The sequence below is a fragment of the Macaca mulatta genome, chromosome X, assembly GCF_049350105.2.
Source record: "Macaca mulatta isolate MMU2019108-1 chromosome X, T2T-MMU8v2.0, whole genome shotgun sequence".
Lineage (NCBI taxonomy): Eukaryota > Metazoa > Chordata > Mammalia > Primates > Cercopithecidae > Macaca > Macaca mulatta.
Genome location: NC_133426.1, coordinates 47,573,496 through 47,596,971, shown reverse-complemented (window position 1 = coordinate 47,596,971; position 23,476 = coordinate 47,573,496). Strand labels below are relative to the sequence as shown.

The window sequence follows — 23,476 nt, the reverse complement described above, 5'->3', positions numbered from 1 at the left end:
GGTAGGTGGGGCAGAGGGAGGAACAGCTGCCAGGCAGCAGCAGTGCGAACGGAAGCACTCCATGGCACAGAGGTCCTCAGCCAACAGCAATGTGCTTGGTACACAAGGGGCCATCCCTTGCAATGGCAGAACACTCAGTAAACTCTAGACTGAACTTGCACATCCCTGGTGAATAGCAAAACCCTTATTAGATTGTTAAGTGCTCTGGGAATTGAGACATCTTGGTGAATGACAATGCACATAGTAACCTTTATTCTGTGAACTGGACCAACAGCAAAGCATTTTGGAAAGGACAAAGTGCCTAGAAAACCATGAAGCAGGGATCGGCAAACATTTTTGGTAAAGGAGCAGACGGTACATATTTTAGGCTTTGTGGGCCATGCAGCCTCTGCCGTAACTACTCAACTCTGCAAAAGCAGCCATAGATGATACGTTAAACAAAATAGGTGTGGCTGTGTTCCAAAAAAACTTTGTTTATGGACATTGAAATTTAAATTTCATGCCATTTTCGCATGTTATAAAATCTTTCGAATTTTTTCGACTGTTACAAAATGTAAAAACCCATCCTTAGCTCATGGGTCACACAGAAGCAGGTGGTGGACCAGGTTGGGCTCGCAGGCCCTAATTTGCCCAGCCCTGCTCTGAAGCACCTTCTAAGCTGTAAGGTACCTTGGAACAGACAAACCTCCTCACTGTGCACAATCAGTGCCTCAGACACTGGGGCTCAGTGGTGGCCATGCCCTCGGCCGACTGAAAGCACAGTGTTACTGCTGCCTCAGGTGCGAGGCCTGCCTCTCCCCTCAGGGATCCTTTCCTTCCCCCAGGTGGTGGGCTCCTCCATGCCGCTCATTGGTGACCACCAGGATGAAGACAAACAGCTCATCGTAGAGCTCGTGGTCAACAAGATGGCTCAGGCCCTGCCCCGGCAGCGACAGCGGGATGCCTCCCCTGGCAGGGGCTCCCACAGCCAGGTCAGGCCCCTGGCGCTGAGCTAGTGGCTTGAGCTAGTGTGGGGAGGCGGGCCCTGGGTCATACTGTGCCATGAAGCTGACAATCTGTAGGCTCACAGCATCACCTTTGCACACATGTGGCTGCGATTGCCAATTGTTTAAAACATTGATAAGCAGCTGCTGCCCTGACTTCCCTGAGCACCTCCCTGCCCTGCCCCTGGGAACAGGTCCCCCACCCCACAACCCAGCGTACCCTCAGCTCAGCCACAAGTGGGGCAACACCCAGCGCACAGGGAACCTGTGTCATCATTGGCTGATGCTCCACTGGCTGGTAACTATTTTTAACCTCTCCTGCCCCATTCCTCTGCCACAGACTCCCTCCCCAGGGGCCCTGCCCTTGGGCCGCCAGACCTCCCAGCAGCCCGCAGGGCCCCCGGCTCAGCAGCGACCCCCACCACAGGGTAAGTGAGAGGCTGGCGGTCTCAGTCCCCTCCCTCAGCCCGCCATCTCTTACCCGCTCACTCTCACGTGTGCTCACTCTCTCTCTCTCTCTGTCCCCCAGGCGGCCCTCCACAGCCGGGCCCAGGCCCCCAGCGCCAGGGACCCCCATTGCAGCAGCGCCCGCCCCCGCAGGGCCAGCAGCACCTTTCAGGCCTTGGACCCCCAGCTGGCAGCCCCCTGCCCCAGCGCCTTCCAAGTCCCACCTCAGCGCCCCAGCAGCCCGCGTCCCAGGCAGCGCCGCCGACCCAGGGTCAAGGCCGCCAATCCCGGCCAGTGGCGGGAGGCCCCGGGGCGCCTCCAGCAGCCCGCCCGCCCGCCTCTCCCTCTCCCCAGCGTCAGGCGGGCCCCCCACAGGCTACCCGTCAGACATCCGTCTCCGGCCCGGCTCCGCCAAAGGCCTCTGGGGCCCCACCGGGCGGGCAGCAGCGCCAGGGCCCGCCCCAGAAACCCCCGGGCCCAGCCGGCCCCACACGCCAGGCCAGCCAGGCGGGTCCCGTGCCCCGCACTGGGCCACCCACCACGCAGCAGCCTCGGCCCAGCGGCCCGGGCCCCGCTGGACGTCCCAAGCCACAGCTGGCCCAGAAACCCAGCCAGGACGTGCCGTCACCCGCCACCGCCGCTGCAGGGGGACCTCCGCACCCCCAGCTCAAGTAAGGGGACCCCTACAGCAGCCCCCGCCTTGCTGCTCACAAAGCGGGCCCCTGCCCCAGTAGAGTAGCCCTAGCTCCCTTGCTCCTCAGACCCAGGTCCTATGCAGGGGTCCCACGAACTCTCTCCAGCCTGAGCCAAGCCCTTCCCCCAAGCTTTCGCTCCTCCCGGCCCACCAGAGGCTCCACACCCCCACCCCAGGAATTTGGTGCTAGAATCCCATAGAAACTGCCCTCTGTTCGAATTCCTCCTCATAGGCCCTGGGAAAGTTTCCTCCTCCAAGGCCTCCCAGGCACCTGGCTGACCCACCGTCTGCAACTTCCTGCCCAGCCCAGAGCCTTCCCTGCCAAACTGGCCCTCCCCCTCCCAACCCATCCCTAAAACTCCTGGCCTGAGTCCTAGTCCTCCTATCATCTCGCTCTTCCACTCCACCCTCATACTTTTCCTCCTTCTCCACATCCTTCTGGCCCATCTCAGTCTCCCTGAGAATCATCAACCATCTGCTTCTTCTGGTCCATTCCAACTCCCACTCCAGCTCAGACGTCCTCCCTGCCCCACCCAGTTGCTCTGCCTTAGGCTGACTTGCTCAACAGCCTGTCCTTGGTCCAAGCCCTTCCTAGGCCCTCCTGGACACCTCACCCTTAGACTGGAAACCTCCCTGCTCATCTTCCCCTTTGTATCAAACTAGCCAAGAATTCAGAGAAGCTTCTGCCCAGGACTCTTCCCATGAATCCCACACTTCACCCTGGATCCAAGTCCTCCCAGCCTGTCCCAGATCTCGCCTCCCTGGCCCAGGACTCCACCCACTCCACCTGAGTCCTCCCAGCCTTGAGAACCTGTTAGGGTCCAGGCCCATGGTGGCGGGTGGGGAGGTCACAGGCACAGCCCCAGAATCAGAGGGGCAGGGCTGGGGCCGGGCCTGGGGTAACGTTGTGTTTCTCTCCCCTTCCTCCCCTTCCTCTTCCCCCTTCCTCCCACGCCTCCACCTTGTCTCTCTCTAGCAAATCCCAGTCTCTGACCAATGCCTTCAACCTTCCAGAGCCAGCCCCGCCCAGGCCCAGCCTTAGCCAGGACGAGGTGAAAGCTGAGACCATCCGCAGCCTGAGGAAGTCTTTCGCCAGCCTCTTCTCCGACTGATACCCCACACTGAGAACCCCAAAATCCCTGGGCAACCCTTCTCTGGGCCCTGAATCCATTTCTCACTTTTGGAGTCTCCACATCCCTTGAGAACCCATCTCCCGGTTCTCCAAGATTCCACCTCTCATTCCTCAAGATCCCTGAGTACCTTGAGAAACCTGACTCCTCCTGGCCCTAAATCCAGTTCTCACATGTGGAATCCCCAAGTCCTTTTAGAACCCCACTCCTGGTCACTTCAAGATCTACTTCTGTTTTAGGACCTCCAGATTCCTGAAGACCTCCGACCCTGGTTTCCCCAGAGGGCCTTTTCCTTCCTGGAAGTGCCCAAATACCAGGCAACCCATTGCAAAATCCCTTCCTGGAGCCCTGAAGTTCCTGGAAAACCCTATTTTTGGTCCCAAATCTCTCCAGCACACCTATTTCCCATCAGAATTTTCCAAATCCTCAAGAAACCCCTACTGTTGAGCCTCTTCCCATGGATCTTCCATCCCTCTGAAGATCCACATCTTCAAATGCCACCCAACACCAGCCCCCTCAACCTCATTCAATACCTTGGGAGCTCCTCCCACTTCCAGGACCCCTCGGTTCCCCCAGGGACTCCCTCCCCAGTTTCCTGCCTCTGACAGCTGTCTTTAAATATGCAAATTCCACTCATCTTCCCAGAATCCTTTGCACACGGAAGGCCAGTGGTCTCCGCTTCCCCACCTTTGCCGTGATGTCTGTGTCTGTGACTGACGTGGCCTCCTCTTGTGCCGTGCTTGGCATATGTGGTCCTCGTTCATCGTGCCGCCTGTGGTGATGCGTGCAGTGACGCTGTTTATGTGGTCCGCACCTCCCCTTGACCTCCACTCCTTGCCTGGACTCATCCCACCCCTCAGCGGCTCTGAACCCCAAGAGAAGAGTCGGGAAACAAAATAAACAAGCAAAGGCCCAGCAGAATTCTGTGCTTCTTGGTGAAGAAAGAGGGGAGTCCTTGAATGGCGGGGGAGACACAAAAGGGACCCCCAAAATCCACATGGGGTGCTGGGAACCCCAAAATCCAGTGGAAGGCACATCGGGCACAAATTCCAGAGAGGTTCTGAGTGGAATCCCTGCCACAAATCCCAGCCATTGGAGATGGAGGAGCTCCCAAAATTTAGAAGTATCCCCAAAGCTAAGAGGAAACCAAATGATGGAGGAGGCAGGGGGCTCAGTCTTTGGGGGACCCCAATTCCAGAAGAACTGGAAAAGCACATGGGGACCCCCCTCATCTCCCAGGGTGGGGAATGGGGGATCCTGAGGCAGCATCAGGGCAGAGACGAACATTGATTGGCTGGTGGGCTAGGCTCCTTGGCGTGGAGGGCTGAGACTGGCTCCCCGGTGGCTTGGGCGGGGCCTAAGGCACAAGGCGGGCTGCGCTGAGTAGGCAGGCAGGCAACTCATCAGCCTGGGTGCGGTGCAAGGAGGGTTCCGAGGCACTCCGCTCAATCTTGGGGAGTGACCGTTGCAGCAGCTCAATTGTGGCCAGGATCTGAGGGCAGGTGGGGGTGAGGAGGGGTGTCCAGAGCCCTATGGGCATCCCAACAGCCCCAGGCCCCAGCCTCATGGGGAAACACACACACACACAAACACACACACACAACCTCTGAGCTTTCACATTCATATCTGCCTCCATCTCAGTCTTCCTCCATCCCAGAGTCACCCACCCAAGGTGTCCAGCCCTCCTACCCAGCCCACCTGGGGGAAGAGGGGCCGTTCCTCCCGCTGGAACTTGAGGCAGTCAGACAGCAGGCGCCGCATGGCCTTGGGGCAGTTGCTAGAGATTTTGCTGAGGTCCGGGGACAGATAGCCACGGCCCACCATAAAGATAATCTGGGGGCAGAGGGGGGCAGGAAAGGGGTGATCTGGGGTCAGGGGCTGGGAGGCCCAAGGAATTTTGTATTGAGGGGCTTGGGAGGTTTATTTTTAGCGAACTGGGGTACTGTCAGTATCGGGGCCCAGAGGATTCTCCATCGCTGAGGACTTGGGAGGATTCTCTGCTTTCAGAACAGAGGGATTCAAATTTGGGGTTCAGGATTGTAGGTATCTGGGGCTCAGAGGATTATAGGCCCACGAGTTTCTAGGAGGCTTAGGGACCTGGAAAGTACTGAGTCTCAGGGAAACATGGAGTTCTGGGTCTGGGGGAGCTTGTACTTCTGTGCGGGTCTGAGGCCTAGAGGGTTCTAGGTACCCCGGCCCTGAGGCCTGCTAGATACCTGAAGGCCTAGGTGACTGTGGGTGCCTGTGACTATTCCAGAAGCACAAAGGGGCTCTGTTTCTGGGGAGAAATGGGATGCTGGGAGAAATGAGATCTGGGGGATTTTGAGTACCCAGAGCAGAGGACTATAGGCGTCTAGGGATACAGAGGGCTTTGGGGTATGTGGGGGCCTTGGGGGATTCTAGGTGTAGAGATTTGGGGTATTCTGGACTTCGAGGATTTTTGTCCCAGAGGGCTGTGGATATGAGAAGAGGGAAGTTGGGGTAGGGGAGACCCAGAGAATTTATTGTAGGTGTCTGGAGCCCAAGGGATTCTGGGAGTCTTTATCCCACAAAATTTTAGGTTTCTGGGGAAAGGGTGGCATTCATCAGTGCAAAAAGGAGGGGATGTGGGGTATGGATGCCTGAGGGGATCCGTCAGCCCAGGGAACTGTGGGTAAGGTGTGGGGCTCACCTGGTCACGGCAGCCAATGTGGCTGTAAGGCAGTGAGCCAGTCATGAGCTCGTAGAGCACAACCCCGTAGGCATAGACATCTGACTGGAAGCTGTAGGGGTTCGGGTCCTGCATACGGATCACCTCAGCTGCCTACAACAGGCCAGACCAGGCAGGGGGACCACAGAGGTCAGCAAATGGCTGGTCCACAGTCCCAGATCCCACTGGCCACACAGCGTACAACTCAGAGCCACCCACATGAGGTGGGACGTGAGGAGTCCAGACACCCACACCTGGCACAGGCATCCCCGTTCCCACTCGGCCCCACACACCCCAATCCTGGAGCCTACATCCCCACGTACCCCCCATCCAGCCTGGCCCAACTCACCATCCACAGCACAGAGCCTGAGGGCTGCTCCAAGGGCTGGGCCCCGCTCCATCGAGTCTTCACTGTGGCCAAGCCAAAGTCACCGATCTTCACCGTGAGCCCCTCATGTAGGAAGATGTCCGCCAGGGTCAAGGACCACTACAGGGACTCCTAATAGCCATGCCTCTCACCCTGCCTGGGAGGTTCCTATTGGTGCCCTTATACCACTCATCCCTCTGATCCTGACCAGGAGCCCCTTAATATCACACCAACTATCTAGAACCTTGACATGGGCAGGGAATGCCTGCTAGTGCCCCCCACACTCAGCCCCGCTGTTGACTCTGAACAGGAAGCCCCTCGGAGGGCACCAGAACTCACTATGCCTCTGATGCTGACCATAATGCCCTCCACAACTGTCACACATCAGACTCTAACCAGAGTTGCCAAGAACGGTACCTGAACCAGCCACACCTCTGACTTCAGACTAACAGGCTGCCATTAAAGCCCCCTGGCTGGCCACAGTTCTGCCACCTGGCAAGGAGCTCTGGGACACATGCCCCTCTTTTGTAATTCCCAGAACCCCCACAAGAGGCATCCTTCTAAGCCCTTGCGCCCACCCCCTCAACCCCAGTCCAGGGACAGATACTGTTAGACTTGAGATCTCGGTGGATGATGTTCTTGGCATGGAGGTAGCTGTGGGGGTGGAGGCAGGTGGTGGATTGGCTGGGGGTTACCTCATTTCCCCCACCCTTTCCCCCCACCCCTCCCCAGGCTGGGAGGCTCACTCCATGCCCTGGGCAGTCTGCCGGGCCACGTCGATGAGCTGGACCATGTCGAAGCGCGTGTCGGCCACATGCAGGTGATGGTAGAGGCTGGAGCCTTCACACCACTGTGTGATGATGGCGAATCCCGGCCGGGTCATGAAGCCCATAAACAGCAAGATGTTGACATGTCGCGTCTTCCTGCAGGCAGGGAGGGCAATGTCAGAGGTGGGGAGGAAAAATAGTGACTGTCACTTACTGTGACTTACTGTCACAACAGGAGTGGCACTGTTCTTTACCTTCTTCGGTCATTCATTTTCACCCTGTCTTTTGGGGCACTCAGGACCACAGCATTGCCAGATTTCATGAATTTGTGAGATGTGTTTACTGGGCTATGATTCTCTGCTGTGGGCTTATATGCGAAGCTTCCCCATCCGGAGCTTCCCCATCCGAGTCTCCCAACAAAAGCAGGAGGGAGGAATTGCTGCCCCTCCCCCTCCCTGCCTACAGCAGCATTTCTAATCATTAACATCCCCCACCCCTCTGACTCTGACCATTACCTGGGTCTGTGACCATCTCACAGATGAGAAGGTAGAATGCCAACCTTCCTCATTGATGTATCAATATAATATGGATAGATGCAGGATTAAAATACCAGTGATATGTGATGATTAGAGCCTGTTCAGCACCATGAGAAGCTTAGAGGTAAAGAGCTTGGAGTCTGGACTCATCTTCAAATCTAGGCCTCACCAGGTACTCACTGTACAACCTTGGGAAGGACATTTAACCTCTCTGGGCCTCAGGTTCCTCAACTGTAAAACTGATCATTGTATTAGCTACCTTATTCTCTGTAACATAATTGTGCCCATTTGACAGAGAGGAAAAGCCCATGCCGGCATCCCCCGGGTTGGTAGAAGCTATCCAGTACTACCTGTAGTATATAGGTATACAGTACTATACTACATAGTAACTATAGCAGCAAAAAGGAGACACCTGGCTTTCTTAGCATGACTAGATGAATACTGTATTGATTACATATTATAGCAATTATAAAAAATAAGCAATGATTAGATTATGGTGATGATAATATTGTTTAAATCAAGGCATTAGAATTAATGAATAACAAGAACCAACACTATAAATAGAACATTACCGTTGTAGTCCAAGCAGAGGGGAAGGAAAGATGCAAGCCTTCCTGGCAATGCGGTAACGAGAATGGTGGCCCACACCCAGACCCAGTTCGCAGCGGCAAATAAGAAGACCCACATTTTGGAGGCAGAGCCATTCATTAATAACCCAAACAACTGCATGATCACAGGTCCTCTAAACATACCCATTTCCCAGAGGGGAAAGGGATGCCCTTCAGAAAGAAACAACTTCTGATGATGGTTTAACAACACAAACACAGGTGATGTCCAGGAAGCACTCCAAGCATGGCCTCTTCCCAGAGAGGTGCCAAGGCCGGGCCTGCCACTCCCATCCACGCAAATGTGCCACCTCACCTGAGCACCTGCATCTCATTCTTGAAAGCTTGGGCCTGCTCAGCTGTGGGCTGGGACACCTTGAGCACCTTCACAGCCACATCGCCATGCCACCGCCCTCGAAACACGGTGCCAAACGAGCCCGTCCCGATCCTCTTCAGCAGCTGCACCTCACTGGGTGGTACTTCCCAGTAATAGCCTGAGTCCCGGTACCCCAGGTTCTTCTGTGGGCCAGATGGGTGGCATCTAAGAGGCCTGCCCACATCCCTCATCCCACATCACTCAGCCTTGGTGCTCCCAAAAGGATCGCCCTCAAGCATACCACTTTCTTCTTGTCATCGGCCAAAGACTTCCGCTCACGCTGCTCTGCTGGTGACTTGGAATGTGGGGACTTCCTCCCCGAGGACACGCTGGCTGGGCTGGGGCTCCCCCGGGGGGTTCCATCACCACCTCCTCTACTACTGGCAGCTGCAGTTGCAGAAAGGATATGAGTGGAGGCAAGTGGGGCAGCGGGGGTCAGGGTGCAGGCACGGGGGACTCACCATCAGTGCTGAAACTCTGGCCAGTGAGCTAGAAGAAGAGGGACAGGAGTCAAAAAGAGGGCATGGAGGCCAACAGGAATGGCTCTCCCCTCTGCCCAGTGGTCCCTGGCATTGTTCCCCACAGCACCAACCTGGATGAGGTTGGAGTCCATGGGGGCCGTGGTGCTGACCATATGGACGTTGGGAGTGGATGTGGAGCGGATGCGCTGCAGGGGGGCGTTGGCCGGGGCAGGGAAGGGGAAGTGCTCCGGGTCACAGTGCTGAGTGTGAGGCCTGCCAGGCGAAAGGCTGTGAAGTCACTGCCAGGAATCAGAGAACCAAGAAAGCCCCCACTCCACCCCCAGCCATAAACATGCATTTAGCTCACACAGAGCGAATGTCCACTGGCAGTACTATTATTCATTGCTTCAAGAAACATTTATTGAGTGCCTGCTGTGTGCCAGATACCATTCTAGGTGGTGGAGATAAAACTGTAAAACAAAATAACAGTTCTTGCCCTCGTGGGGCTGAAATAAAAAACAAATATATAATATGCCTGATGGTGATAGGTGCAATAAAGAAAAATAGTAAAGCAAAATAAGGAGACACAAAGTGTTCCTAGAAAGTGTCAGGAAAGGATTCTCTGAGAAGGAGGTGACATTGGAGTAAACTCCTACAGGCAGGATAGCAAGCCACACAGATAGTGGGGAAAGGGGAATGTACCATATTTTATAATTATATATTATAATTACATGTACTCTTCAAATGTTATATAATACATATCATCTATATTAAAATAGCAATGTTTTAAAGTATACATATTACCATATTCTATGTTATATATACGTTATACACGATATATGCTAAACATATTGTAGTTACAAAAATATGTTAATGTTCCCTTCACTATCCTGAAATGAAACTCAAAGGTAATTAATGCATATACACTCATAATTTAAAATAATATAATACCCTAACTTTATTTTATGTATCATATAAACATGTATGATGTTCTACATTATATAACATTATGTAATACAACATGATACAATAACATAAATATACCATAAAATATGCACATTATAAAATATACATTAGAGCAATAATATATTTTAATATAGCTATAGTTTTGTATAATATTTAACATAAAGAAGCAATAAAAGGGAAGTAATTTATGATAAAATAATACATATTTCAAAATGGAAAGGCTTCAGTATGGTTATACTAGAAGAATTAGCAAAGTAGTTAGATGCTTATAAATATATTTATAATTAATAATAAAAATAACTGATTATTTACACTATACCAGATCCTGTTCTAGGCACTGAACATGTCTTAACTCATTTAATCCTCAGCAGAACCTTATATGGTAGAAAGTATCATTATCCCCTCTTTACAGATGAGAAAACTGAGGCCCAGAGAAATCAGGTGACTTGCCCAAGGTCCCAGTTTCATGCCCTTACTCACACTTGTAGGTGCTCAATAAATGTTTGTCAAGTAAACAAATGAATAAAGTATGGCTTGTGGTCTACAAGAGTCCCCAGATCTTTTTCTCCCCCAGTAGCCCTTCAGCTAAGGCACCCCTACCTGGGACCCTGGGGGGTTAGCAACTCATTCAGGGGGCGGTTCGAGGGAGCCTCATGTTGTCTGGAGCCTCCGGACAAATCCTGGACACTGTGGTAGAACCTTGAGGGCATGAAGGGTATAAAGTAAGGGGACACAGGTCAGCTGTCTGTAAGGGCCTTGTGGCTGGGTCTCTGTGCTCCCCATCCCCCCACCCACCCCAGGCTGGGCTCACTGTTGGCGGTTGGTACTCATGTCAACACAGACTGTGGGGACCTTGGAGGAACAATGCTGGTGGAACTTGTAGCCACAGGTTTGGCAACGGAAGCCATGGAACAGAAACTTAAGGCAGAAGTCACAGAATGCCAGGCTGAAGAAGGTCTTCCGTACCTGATGCCGCAGAGCAGGGAAGTTTGAGACCTGGCCAAGGATACTCCCCACCATGATCCGCCCCCACCATCCACCCTGCACTCACAAAATTGTGCATGGTCAGCGGGACATCTTCAAGGACCTCGACAATGAGCTCCTCGCCATCCAGGGGAGCAATGGCTGTGTCCCAGGCAGTGACTGTCTTTCGTCTGCAGGGGGCATGGAAAGGAATGAGTGGGAGGGTGGGTAGGGGCCATGGTGAGGCAGGGAACCGCCACAAGTCCCTCCAAGCCTGCTACCCACAGGGTCATGTCTGGCAAGTTTAATTCTCATCATAGCAACTCTAGGAATTAGTCATTATCCTTGCCCCCACTTTACAGATGGGAAACAGGCTCAGAGGGATAAAATGACTGGCCCTGGGCCACAAGGGTAATGAGAGGCAGGACGGTGTGAAGAGTCCATGCTCTGAAACGGAAGGGGAGAAGCAAATGAAACTAAACAACTACATCTTAGAAGCGCTAAGCCAGCCCCCGAAAAGGGGGCTGAGGAGGCACTGAAACAACAAAGTGCACTGTGTGAACTGCATAAAAAATTAAGGAACCCCACGAGAGAGGAATAAATAAGGTCAGCAAGACCCAACTCAGCAGACAAAGAATGGGGAAAATGAGGAAGAAGAGAGCTGATGAAGTCATGACATCGTGAAAGGACAAAATAGATGAAATCTGGGAGGAAGTGATGGACCAGGGTGAGGACTTGGGGGTCAGGGGAGAATGAGTTGGTTGACCTTACAGGCCAATGAACCAATGAAGTAACAAAACAAAAGATGGATGAACTCATAGATTACTTGAACTACAGTAGTCCTCCCTTATCTGTGGTTTCACTCTCCACGGTTTCAGTTACCTGTGGTCAACCGGGTGGGAAAGTATTAAATTGAAAATTGCAAAAATAAACAATTCATAAGTTTTAAATTGCGTGCATTCTGAGTAGCATGATGAAATCCTGCACCATCCCACCCAGGATGTGAATCATCCCTTTATCTAGAAGATTCACACTGTTTATGCTACCACCCATCACTTAGTAGCCTGCTCAGTTATCAAACAACTGACTCAATATCATAGTGGCTGTCTTCAAGTGATCGCCATTTTACTTAATAATGGCCCCAAAGCACAGGAGTAGTGTTGGTGGCAATTCGGACATGCCAAAGAGAAGCTGTAAAGTGCTTCCTTTAGGCAAAAAGGTAAAAGTTCTTGACTTGAAAGCAAAGAAAATCATATGCTGAGGTTGTTGAGATCTACTGTAAGAATCTTCCATCTTTTTTTTTTTTTTTTTGAGACAGAGTCTCGCTCAGTCGCCCAGGCTGGAGTGCAGTGGCGCGATCTCGGCTCACTGCAAGCTCCGCCTCCTGAGTTCTCGCCATTCTTCTGCCTCAGCCTCCCGAGTAGCTGGGACTACAGGCGCCCGCCACTACGCCCGGCTAATTTTTTTTTTTTTGTATTTTTAGTAGAGACGGGGTTTCACCGTGTCGGCCTGGATGGTTTCGATCTCCTGACCTTGTGATCCACCCGTCTCGGCCTCCCAAAGTGCTGGGATTACAGGCGTGAGCCACCGTGCCCGGCCGAATCTTCCATCTTTGGAACTGTGAAGAAGGAAAAATAAATTCATGCTAGTTTTGACGTCATACCTCATATTGCAAAAGCGATGGCCGGAGTGCATGATACATGCTTAGTTAAGACGGAAAAGGCATTACATTTATGGGTAGAAGACAAGAATAGAAACATGTTCCGGCTGATAGCAATTGGGTTCGGTGCTATCTGTGGTTTCAAGCATCCACTGGGGGTCTTGGAACACGTACCCTGCAGATAAGGGGGGACTAAAGACTAAGGGAAGACTAATGGAAGACTCTGTGATAAAGAACAGAAGGAATCAAATGACTGAGGAGGGGATGGGAGGTGGGGCACCCAGTGGGTGGGCGTGGGGCTGCCACACTCACCCCTTGATGAGTCGGTAGACCACACAGCAGTCCTGATTTAGACCCCGCACCTTCAGGGCCTTGTCTAGAGAGTCGTAGACACTCATGCCATCCCGGACAGTCACCTGTGTGTATGTGCAGATGTAGGGGTCCTCATTGCCCAACAGAGGCCACAGTTGATGTTCCCATCCTTTTGCAAAGGCCTCCCCCAACCGTTGTCACCCTTTTGATCCCAGAGTTACAACTGGGTCCATCCACAGCCCCTGCCATTTCGCTTCCATGACTCACCACCGTGCGTTGCTTGTTGGGCAGGTACACTTTGACGGTGCCCACTGCCCGGGACGGCTCGGCCCCATTGGCAGGGGGGCCCCGTGGTGGCTCCATGGAGCCTTAGATTTTGTCAAGATGGGCTGAGGTGGGGCTGGGCAGGTGCCATGGGGCTCCTACAAGAAGGCAGACAGAATTCAGAGGTCCAATAATGAGAGTCTGGAAGCAAAGTGGCAGGGGACAAAATAAAATTCAAAGTCCAGGCTCCTGTCGCCCCCTGCAGCCTAATTTTCACATGACAGCCCAAGAGATCCTGCTCACATCTGAAGTCCTTCTAGTTCCTCCTCTGCTCAGACCCTCCTGTTGCTTTTCTCACTCATGAGTGCCAAGGTCTCAGCTTCACTGCACAGGGTTGGGGGGGAGAGAAAAAGGAAGGGGGACAGAGCATACTGTCCTGGAGGGTACAGGAGCACAGAAGACTCTGTGCTGGGGACTAATGGGGAAGTCAATACACACTGCACTGAGCTGTCAGGTACATAAGAAGCACGAACAGAATGTCCTGGTTGTTTTTTTTTTTTTCTTTGACAGAGTTTCGCTCTTGTTGCCCAGGTTGGAGTGCAATGGCACAGTCTCAGCTCATTGCAACCTCCACCTCCCAGGTTCAAACCATTCTCCCGCCTCAGCCTCCTTAGTAGCTGGAACTACAGGCGTGTGCCACCACGCCTGGCTAATTTTTTGTATTTTTAGTTGAGATGGGGTTTCACCATGTTGGCCAGGCTGGTCTCAAACTCCTGACCTCAGGTGATCCACCGCCTCAGCCTCCCAAAGTGTCCTGCCTTTTTAACAGAGAACGGGGGAAGTGCCAGATACTCTGGTGAGGGAGGAGTCGCAGGCAGGGTGATGGGAAAGAGAGGATCATGAGATATTGCCCTTAGTGTGGGGAAGATGGAGGTTGCACCAAACATATCCTTAAAGGGCACTGTGGACATCCCTAAGCCCTGGGGTGTAATGTTGATGTTAGGACCACAGACACCGTGTTAGGTGGCTAATGGAAGTCCCAAGACTTTATGATGAGGAGTTCATGGGTGGGGGTCACTACATACTATGCGGAAGGGAGATGTAACAGGTGTCACTAGGGACTGTAATGGGGAGAAGGGTGGAAATGGAAATGACCAGACATCGAGCCAAACTGGGGAGGTAATGGTGGATCACCAGACACTGTCATAGCAAAAGGAGAAGGAAGGTATGGTGTTGCGGGGAGAAAAATGGAGGTAAAGAGGGAGCTCCAAAATTCTCCTTGACAACCAGTGAGGGGGTCACAGGCACATTACTGGTGTAAACTGAATGGGGGATCATGGAAGGCGGTTACAGAGGCGAGAATCCTGACATTCTCCCCCCCCCCCAAGGGGTCAGACACTGATCCAGAATAAGGAAACCGGGGAGTGAACCCCGTTTCCACACACTCCCCGCAGTTGGTAAGGAAAGGTCATTGGACACCTTAGGGGGTTTAAGACGGAATCCCGGCACCAGTCGGTAGGGTCCCGCCTACCAAAGGGCTTCCGGCTCTGCGCAGGCGCACCACCACTAGCAGCGGGCGAAACCATCACCCGCAGCCTTGCCCGCCTATTCCTGTTACCCACCCCACCCCCGCTGTCGACGATGGTCTCGCCCCGGGTCAAACCACTCCTCCGGTTCCGGGCGGGGGACGCCGGGGCCCGGGCGCAGCCATCCTGGAGCTGAGCTTTCGGTCCGGGCGCCCTGCCCGTGCCCGGCAGCCGCTCCAGAAACCGAGCCCTCCCGGGTCCGCCCTCACCTGTCACGCCGCTACAGCCACCGCCGCCTCCATCTTGGGCCTGTCTTCTTGTTTCCTCACAGAGTCCGCCTTCGCCGTCTCTCGGACTCTCGTTATTGGCTCTGCGGTACTCATCCTTCCACTCTTATTGGATCAAGGTCACGTCTGTCAAGGCAAGACCAACGGAATGTGAGTCGTGTTCCGGATTAGGAGGGGCAGCCTGAAACGTCAAGATCGGGGGCAAGCGCAAGTCCTGACTCGCGCAGGCGCAGTTGGGGCAAGACCTGCGTGCCTGGGGCTTTAACCTCAATAGTGGCATAGACGAATAAAGCAGGACTTTTTAAGGTCATTTGGGGCTGACCTTAGGGCTCTGGCATCTGGACGGAGAAATCCTTAAGTACCCTTTTTGGGCCAGTGCCCTAAACGCCCTTTTATTATTTTCCTGTGTCTCAGTTTTACCATCTTTGAAATGGGTTGGAATCAGAACAAATGATCGGCGATGTTCACCGGCTCTAGGAGACTGTAGTTCATAGCCTTTGAGGACAGCGGGTCTCTGGTGTGGTGGGGGTTGGGGGGCTGGCCCTAGGAGGGGCGGCCTTCTGTCTGGGAGGCTTCCTTTAGGAATGGGGTTGATTAGGATTTTGAAAAACTAGTCACAGGTGGCCAGGTGAAGAGGGAAGTGCGGTGAATGGAGCACGATGCCAGTCAATGTGTGGAGGTACTGTGGGGTAAACACAAATTTTTAAAAATCGAATTTTCCCTGGTGTCAAAAGAGAGAGACGTCTGTCTTAGAGCATTTCCTTTAGAAAACTTGTAACTGTAAAATTTTCTCTGTCCCTTTGAGATGTAAGTCTTTTAAAATGCTAGATCTCTTGCCAGTTTTACAACCCCGGAATGTTTTTCTTAAGAGCCTCGTAGCCATCTCTTTGATGAAATGTAAACATCAATGAAAATAGCACCCCTGTCTTCCCGTCTTCATGGGAATTTGATCTGCGTGCCTGGCTTCAAGTTATTACCTGCTTGTCATAAAGATACGAGTTTTCGTTTTCCTTTGGATAAAGGCAATTAACTAACACAGATAGCCGCACCAATTACTAGGTGAATTTGGGATGAAGTATGTGTACCAAATGGTGCTGTCAAGTTTCTTACTTGAGCACAAGTTACTGTTTGAGAATATGTTTGTAATGGGCTGTATCTGCCTGTTACATAAACGGATGAGATTTCTTTTGTCTTTGAAACCTCTTTAGCCGATTGTTTGTGATGTGCATCACAGTCTGGTGCAGTGCTTATTCAGTAATAAAACTTTCCATTCTTGCCGGGTGTGGTGACTGATGCCTGTAATCCCAGAACTTTGGGGGGCCAAGGCAGGCGGATCACTTGAGGCCAGGAATTCAAGACCAGCCTGGCCAACATGGCGAAACCCCGTCTCTAGTAAAAATGCAAAAAAAAAAAAAAAAATCAGTTGGGTAACTCAGCCTCTTGAGTAGCTGGAACCACAGGCGCCCACCACCATGCCCGGCTAATTTTTATAGTTTTAGTAGAGACAGGATTTCACTATGTTGGCCAGGCTGGTCTCAAACTCCTGACCTTAAGTGATCTGCCCACCTCGGCCTCCCAAAGTGCTGGGATTACAGGCTTGAGCCACCACACCTGGCCCCAACTCCACTTTTCTATTTGAATCTTCACCATTTAATGGCTAAATAAAATTTTTAGAGAGACAGAATCTCACTATGTTGCCCAGGCTGGTGTCAAGCTCCTGGTCTCGTTCTCCCAACACTCTAGGATTATAAGCGTGAGCCACCATGCCCAACTCCAATGGCTAAAATTAAAAAGACTGACAATACTACGTATTGATGAGAATGTAGAGCAATTGGAACTTTCATACATTGCTATTGGGAGTGTAAAGTGGCACAAGCACTTTAGAAACAGTTTGGCAGTTTCATATAAAATTAAACATAGACCTGCCATGCAATTCAGCAATCTCACTCCTAGGTATTTACTCTAGAGAAATGAAAACACGTGTCCAATGGTGTGCTGGTAAATGTTTAACAACCAACTCTCCAGGAAGAAAATGGCTCTAATTTGTACTGTCCCCGTGGCTTATTTCAGGCTACTGATGTGACAGTCGCTGAACCAGATTTAAAAGAGATGCACAAAATCTGCTCTGGTGAGCCAGCTACAACATGCTACTATTGCAGTATATCTGCACAAAAACTTGTATGCAAATGTTCAGATTAGCTTTTTCATAATATCAAAAAACTGGAAACAGCCCAGGTGTCCAGAAACAGAACTGACAAAGAAATACAACAACGGGGTTATGGAATACTACTCAGCAATGAAAGGGAACAAATTACTGACATATAGGAAGAGCATAGATGAATCTCATAGACATGGGGCCAAATGAAAAAAGCCAGACACAAAGGAGAAATACTGTATTCCACCTGTATGAAATCTAAACCAGGCAAAACTAATCTATAGTGAAGGAAATCACATTAGATGTTGTTTTGAGGGAGAATGACTGGGAAGTACATTAAAGAACTTTTGCAGGTGATTGGAATGTTCTGTATGCATTTGTCAGAACTCATTGAACTCTATTTTTATTATTATCTTTTTTTATTTTTGAGACAGAGTCTGGCTTTGTCACCCAGACTGGAGTGAAGTGGCACAATCATGGCTCACTGCAGCCTTGACTTCCTGGGCTTAAGTAATTCTCCCACCTCGGCCTCCCAAGTAGCTGGGATTACAGGCACACACCACCACACTCAGCTAATTTTTAATATTTTCTGTAGAGATGGAGTCTCACTATGTTGCCCAGGCTGGTCTTGAATTCCTGGGCTCAAGTGATCCTCCCACCTCGGCCTCCCAAAGTGCTGGGATTACAGGCATGAGCCACCTTGCCTGGCCTCATTGAACTCTATACTGAAAATGGATATATTTTGCTTTATGTGTAATATACCAGAGTAAGAACTGTGTGGCAAAAGAAAAAAAAAAGAAGGCCTCAAACATAATTCTAAACGTTTGTGTTTGTACAAATTCTTACTGGTTGGGGAAATTATTTTGAAAAAATTCTTTTTTTCTGAAATTAAATCCCTAGGCCCTGAATCTCCATCTCCCACTGCAGGAGTCCTGGCAACCACCTCAGTGCCAGTGGGGTCAGGAACAACTCCTGTTTGGAGCTCAGTGAGGGGCTTTGGGGAGGGGAATAGGGGAGTGCATTTTATATTTCAATTCACTTAAATTGTTTAAAAACTTTAATTCCTAGGCATTATTTGAAGACAGACTTCTGGCTCCATCGTTCAACGTTTATAAAAAGATGAGAAAAATGCCAGCAAAAGCTCGTTGCTTTCGCAGGATAGGGGGAAGGAGGGGAAGGGTAGGGGACACAGCCCACTCAAAGGCAATGCTTTCTCCCCCAAGAACTCATAGACTCACTTCACACCCATCTCAACTGGCACTTCAGCCAAGTACCTTACAGGTACCTGACACTTTAAAGCATGAAGGCCTTTAAAGTGATTTAGGTTTGGTTTGGTTTTGCGACAGGGTCTCGCTCTGTCACCCAGGCTGGAGTGCAGTGGTGCAATCACAGCTCACTGCAGCCTCGACCTCCTGGGCTCAAGCCATCCTCCCAGAAAGCTGGGACCACAGACGCATGTCACAGCGCCTGACCTTCTTGATTTTTTATCATTATCATCACCACCATATTTAAACCATTAGAAGTACCATGTATTAAAACAAAAATTAAAACCCAAACTAGCTGATTATAGTTCTCTGACATCCCCCTTGTAATTATCCATCTGGAAAAAAATGTAAAGCTATCAAAGTACTTGTTGATTTTTATTGTTGTTCATTTTAAAGTCTCAGAAACATGCCTGAAAATTTTTTTAAATCTCAAGTGTTCGCCGACTGCCGTTGTAGTGCTACTTTTATAGCTGAAGACATTAAGGTTCAGGCTGCCCTCACCGTAGGGGAAAAGGAGAGAGTGCTTCGTTAGATAAAAAGTGTTTAACAAGGGTGCGGCCATGGGCACCTCCTTAAGGAATCCCAGATCCACCCAGCAGTCCTGCCTGCCTGGAGACCTCCTCTAAAACGTGCCACTCTCATTTCCCAAAGCCGCCGACCTCGCCGGCCCCTGCTGCGGCCTGGAGAGCGCCATCTCTGGGACCCCATCCCACCGCCGCCCTCTCAGCGGTTCATTTCCGGGGAGATGACCATGCGTGCACATTTCTCTGAGGCCGGGAACACAGGTTTGACTCAGGGCCCTCAACCACCAGCTCCTCTCTGCCAACCCAGGGAGCCTCGATTCGCTCCAGGTCCCCCAACAGGCAGCGAGATCTGCCAATGGCAGTGCAGTGGAAGGCGGGCCTTGGGATACCCCAGGCATTGATAGGCTCTACTTCACCACGGAACCACTGACAGACCAATAGCTATGAACAGGGGGTGGCCAATGGGAGGTGTGTGGGCCTGAGACCGGCTACAAACCAGGAACTTAATGTTGCTTTTAAATTAGTGATGAGGCAACAGTAATTGTTCTATCGAAATCCTTAATAAAAGTAGAATGTGGAAGTTTCCACTTCTGTACATTCCTGGAAGGGATTTTTAATATACAACCCTGGAGGGGAGAGGTGTAGGAAATTTACAACTAAGTGAATTTAACCATGACTTTTTAACTGTTCTTATTAAAAAGTCTTTCTTAGCAAAATTCATTGAGTAGTAATTTCAATGTGCTATCCCTATGAAAAACACACCATTTAACCGACAGAGTTCTTTTTTTGGAGACGGAGTCTCGCTCCGTTGCCCAGGCTGGAGTGCGGTGGCGAGATCTCTGCTCACTGCAACTTCCACCTCCCCGGTTCAAGCGATTCTCCTGCGCCAGCCTCCTGAGTAGCTGGGACTACAGGCGCCCGCCGCCACGTCCGGTTAATATTTTGTATTTTAGTAGAGACGGGGTTTCACCGTGTTGCCCAGGCTGGTCTTGAACTCCTGAGCTCAAGCAATACGCCTGCCTCGGCCTCACAAAGTGCTAGGATTACAGGCGTGAGCCACCACGCCTGGCTTGTTTATTTTTTTTAAGTTCATTATATGTTATATAGGGTACCTCCATATTTTCATAAAATTAAACAAAAGTGCAGGCTGACTTTGGGAGGCCGAGGCGGGTGGATCACGAGGTCAGGAGATCAAGACTATCCTGGCTAACACAAGTGAAACCCCGTCTCTATTAAAAATACAAAAAAAGGCCGGGCGCGGTGGCTCAAGCCTGTAATCCCAGCACTTTGGGAGGCCGAGATGGGTGGATCACGAGGTCAGGAGATCGAGACCATCCTGGCGAACACGGTGAAACCCCGTCTCTACTAAAAAATACAAAAAAACTAGCCGGACGAGGTGGCGGGCGCCTGTAGTCCCAGCTACTCGGGAGGCTGAGGCAGGAGAATGGCGTAAACCCGGGAGGCGGAGCTTGCAGGGAGCTGAGATCCGGCCACTGCACTCCAGCCTGGGTGACAGAGCCAGACTCCATCTCAAAAAAAAAAAAACAAAAAAACAAAAAAACAAAAAAAATTAGCCGGGTGTGGTGGCGGACGCCTGTAGTCCCAGCTACTTGGGAGGCTGAGGCAGGAGAATGCGTGAACTCGGGAGGCGGAGTTTGCAGTGAGCCAAGATAGCGCCATTGCACTCCAGCCTGGGTGACAGAGCGAGACTCCGTCAAAAAAAAAAAAAAAAAGTGCTGGCTGATATATTTTCCATTTCCAAACCCAAGGATCAGATGAGTGGAAAAACATGATTAAATCAAATAATAGTCGTATAATTTTATTATTAAAGATTTACTCTGATGAGGACATTCTGCGCTAAGTATGCTTATTTCTCAAATAGGAAAATAGTTAAGCAAAGAGATCAGTATGAACCCATAAACAAACACTGAGCAGTGCAGGCCACCTTTAAGATGCCATAGACAGTGACAGACACCTCTCTTCCTCCCTGGTAGCTCCCTTGGTAGGGATTGCAATTCAGTATGGTCAGCAATTATTTTTAAAGTGTAATTAATTAAACAAATAAAAAGCAATTTCCACCAAGCAAGTAATTCTGAAATGTCTACTTTTGGTTTCAATCAGAAATGCACTTTGTAAAAATTTTCTCAAGGTTTACACATTTATTCTAAGCACATATACACTGACCCACCATGGGTTTCACCACCCATCGTAGGTGAAAAAAAAAAGTGTAATATCTGTCGGTTTACATCATCCATATTTAATAAATTTTGATTCAATTTATAAAATGATTGTAAACGAAATTTCGAATATACTCCAAATAATTTTCATTTTTTCTGGACAAGTGAACCACATGTTGTCTTTGCTGTGTCATTATTGATATAATATACATATGTAGTCCTCTCTGTATATAGTATAAAATAACTTGCAATAGTTTTTGTCACCCATGTAAATGTTGCCTACTATCATGTGGTATGAGAAAATCAATTCTGAAGTTACCCAGAATGCCTTAATACTTGACCACTTACCTAGTTAGAGTGTATGAATATCCTCAGGTCCTGCTATGTATTAATAACTGTGCGACCTTGGACAAGCTGTTTCTCCTCTTGGTGTCTCAGTTTCATCTTTAGTATTTTTTTTAACTTTAAGTCAACTGATTATATGCTTTAACATCTTTAGTATTTTCTAAAAGTATTTTCATCATAGGGTTCTTGTAAGATTCTGTGAACTAATCTGCATCAAACTTTACAGAATGCCTGATGCATAGTGACTGTAGTACTTATTAGCTGTTCCTGTTATCACTGTCATCACCATTGAAACTATTAAAGTATCAAAGCAAATATCTATGTCCCTTGGCAGTACTTGTTGAATGGCCCAAGTTCAAGGACACTGATAAGATTACACAAGAATAAACACTCCAAGAATCCAAAATGAAGGCTAGTTTCATTTCAGAAGGTTCAGTCACAACATTGACAGATGTTTTAGCAATCCTGGTGGCCTGCAGGTACCCAGATCAGCCAGTGCTGGTCAGTAGTGTTTGTTATGGACTAAATTGTGTTTCCCCAAAAATTATATGTTGAAGCCTTAACCCCAGTGTGACTGTATTTTGAGATAGGGCCTTTAAAAGAGGAAATTAAGGTTAAATGAGTTCATAATAGTGGGGTCCTAATCCAATAGGATTGGTGTTCTTATAAGAAGAGGAAGGCTGGGTGTGGTGGCTCACACCTGTAATCCCAGCACTATGGGAGGCCAAGACAGGAGAATCACTTGAACCTGGGAGGCAGAGGTTGCAGTGAGCCAAGATCGCGCTATTGCACTCCAGCCTGGTCGACAAGAGCAAAACTCAAAAAAAAAAAAAAGAAGAGGAAGAGGTGGGGTGGAATGACTCATGCCTGTAATCCCAGCACCTTAGGCAGCGAGGTGGGAGAACCACTTGAGGCCAAGGGTTGAAGACCAACCTGGGCAACATAGTGAGGTCCCATCTCTACAAAAAAAAATTTTTTTTTAATTAGCTGGGCATTGGGGTGTGCACCTCTGGTCCCTGCTTCCCAGGAGGCTGAGGTGGGAGGATCACTTGAGCCCAACACTTTAAGGTTACAGTGAGCTATGATCGCACTACTGCACTTCAGCCTGGGTGACAGAGTGAGAACTTGAACCCCCGCCCCCCCCCAATAAAAAAGAAGAGAAAGACACAGCAGGGGCACAAGTGCACAGAAAAAAAGGCCATGTGAGGACACAGCAAGAAGGTGGCCATCTGTAAGCCAAGGAGCAAGGGCTCAGGAGGAACAAAAACTGCTGACACCTTGATCTTGAACTTCCAGCTTTAGAATTAGAAGAAAATAAATTTCTGTTGTTTAAGCCATTCAGTCTGTGGTATTTAGTTATGGTAGCCCTAGCAAACTAATACAATGTTGTTCACATCAACTAAATCCTTGTCGACTTTTTTTTAGCTTACTTGCTCTATCAGCTTTTGAAAGAGGGGAATTGAAACCTATTTCTCCCTGCAATTCTGTTGGCTTTGCTTCATGTAATTTGAAGCTCTGTTTTAGGTACATAAGTGTCTTATTTTTTATTTTTATTTTTTTGAGACTGAGTCTCACTCTGTCACCGAGGCTGGAGTGCAGTGGCGTGATATTGGCTCACTGCAACCTCTGCCTCCTGGATTCAAGCGATTCTCCTGCCTCAGCCTCCCAAGTAGCTGGGACTACAGGTATGCACCACCACACCTGGCTAATTTTTGTATTTTTAGCACAGACGGGGTTTCACCATGTTGGCCAGGCTGGTCTCGAACTCCTGACCTCAGGTGATCCACCTATCTTGGCCTCCCAAAGTGCTGGGATTACAGGTGTGAGCCACCACGCCTGGCCAGGTACATAAGTGTTTAGCATTGTTATGTTCTCTTGATTAATTGACTGCTTTATCATTATGGAATGGCCTTCTTTTCCATATTTTTTTGCTCTGGAATCTAAATTGATATTTATATAGCTACCCCAGCTTTCTTC

The 23,476-nt window shown here is 50.0% G+C and overlaps 2 protein-coding genes across 7 annotated transcripts in view; one reads left to right on the top strand and one right to left on the bottom strand.

The window, feature by feature from the left end:
- Positions 1–4,172, top strand: part of SYN1 (synapsin I) — a 50,199-nt gene extending 46,027 nt beyond the window's left edge. Inside the window, exons 10-13 of one of the 3 annotated variants that reach the window (XM_015127296.3) lie at positions 825–971; positions 1,324–1,411; positions 1,513–2,101; positions 3,139–4,172. In XM_015127296.3, coding sequence (XP_014982782.1) covers positions 825–971; positions 1,324–1,411; positions 1,513–2,101; positions 3,139–3,166 — 852 coding nt within the window. In that variant the 3' untranslated portion in view covers positions 3,167–4,172. Of the gene's footprint in view, positions 1–824; positions 972–1,323; positions 1,412–1,512; positions 2,102–3,100 lie in introns of all 3 variants that reach the window. The other 2 variants (XM_028842222.2, XM_015127295.3) reach the window with 2 other exon arrangements.
- ARAF (A-Raf proto-oncogene, serine/threonine kinase) lies at positions 4,166–15,062 on the bottom strand. Of its 4 annotated transcripts, none has more exons than XM_077988603.1 (16): positions 15,016–15,062; positions 13,224–13,378; positions 12,957–13,060; positions 11,073–11,175; positions 10,833–10,987; positions 10,622–10,720; positions 9,187–9,328; positions 9,056–9,083; positions 8,836–8,981; positions 8,535–8,737; positions 7,057–7,233; positions 6,877–6,964; positions 6,293–6,394; positions 5,926–6,057; positions 4,953–5,087; positions 4,166–4,746 (listed from the first exon to the last, which is right to left on the bottom strand). In XM_077988603.1, the coding sequence occupies exons 2-16, from the start codon at positions 13,317–13,319 to the stop codon at positions 4,612–4,614; spliced, it is 1,845 nt and encodes a 614-aa protein (XP_077844729.1). In that variant the 5' UTR covers positions 13,320–13,378; positions 15,016–15,062; the 3' UTR covers positions 4,166–4,611. The 4 variants fall into 4 exon arrangements, with proteins under 4 accessions (XP_077844729.1, XP_077844728.1, XP_077844730.1 ...); XM_077988602.1 differs by having other exon boundaries at positions 6,293–6,430; positions 6,889–6,964; XM_077988604.1 differs by having other exon boundaries at positions 6,889–6,964.
- Between the last annotated feature and the right edge of the window lie 8,414 nt (positions 15,063–23,476).

Coding starts and splice junctions, on each gene's coding strand:
- ARAF (XM_077988602.1), bottom strand. CDS start 13,319: ATGGAGCCACCACGGGGCCCCCCTGCCAATGGGGCCGAGCCGTCCCGG. Junction 6,965..7,056: donor CAGACTGCCCAGGGCATGGA/GTGAGCCTCCCA, acceptor CCACCCCCACAG/CTACCTCCATGCCAAGAACA. Junction 6,058..6,292: donor CAGGCTCTGTGCTGTGGATG/GTGAGTTGGGCC, acceptor GGCCTGTTGTAG/GCAGCTGAGGTGATCCGTAT.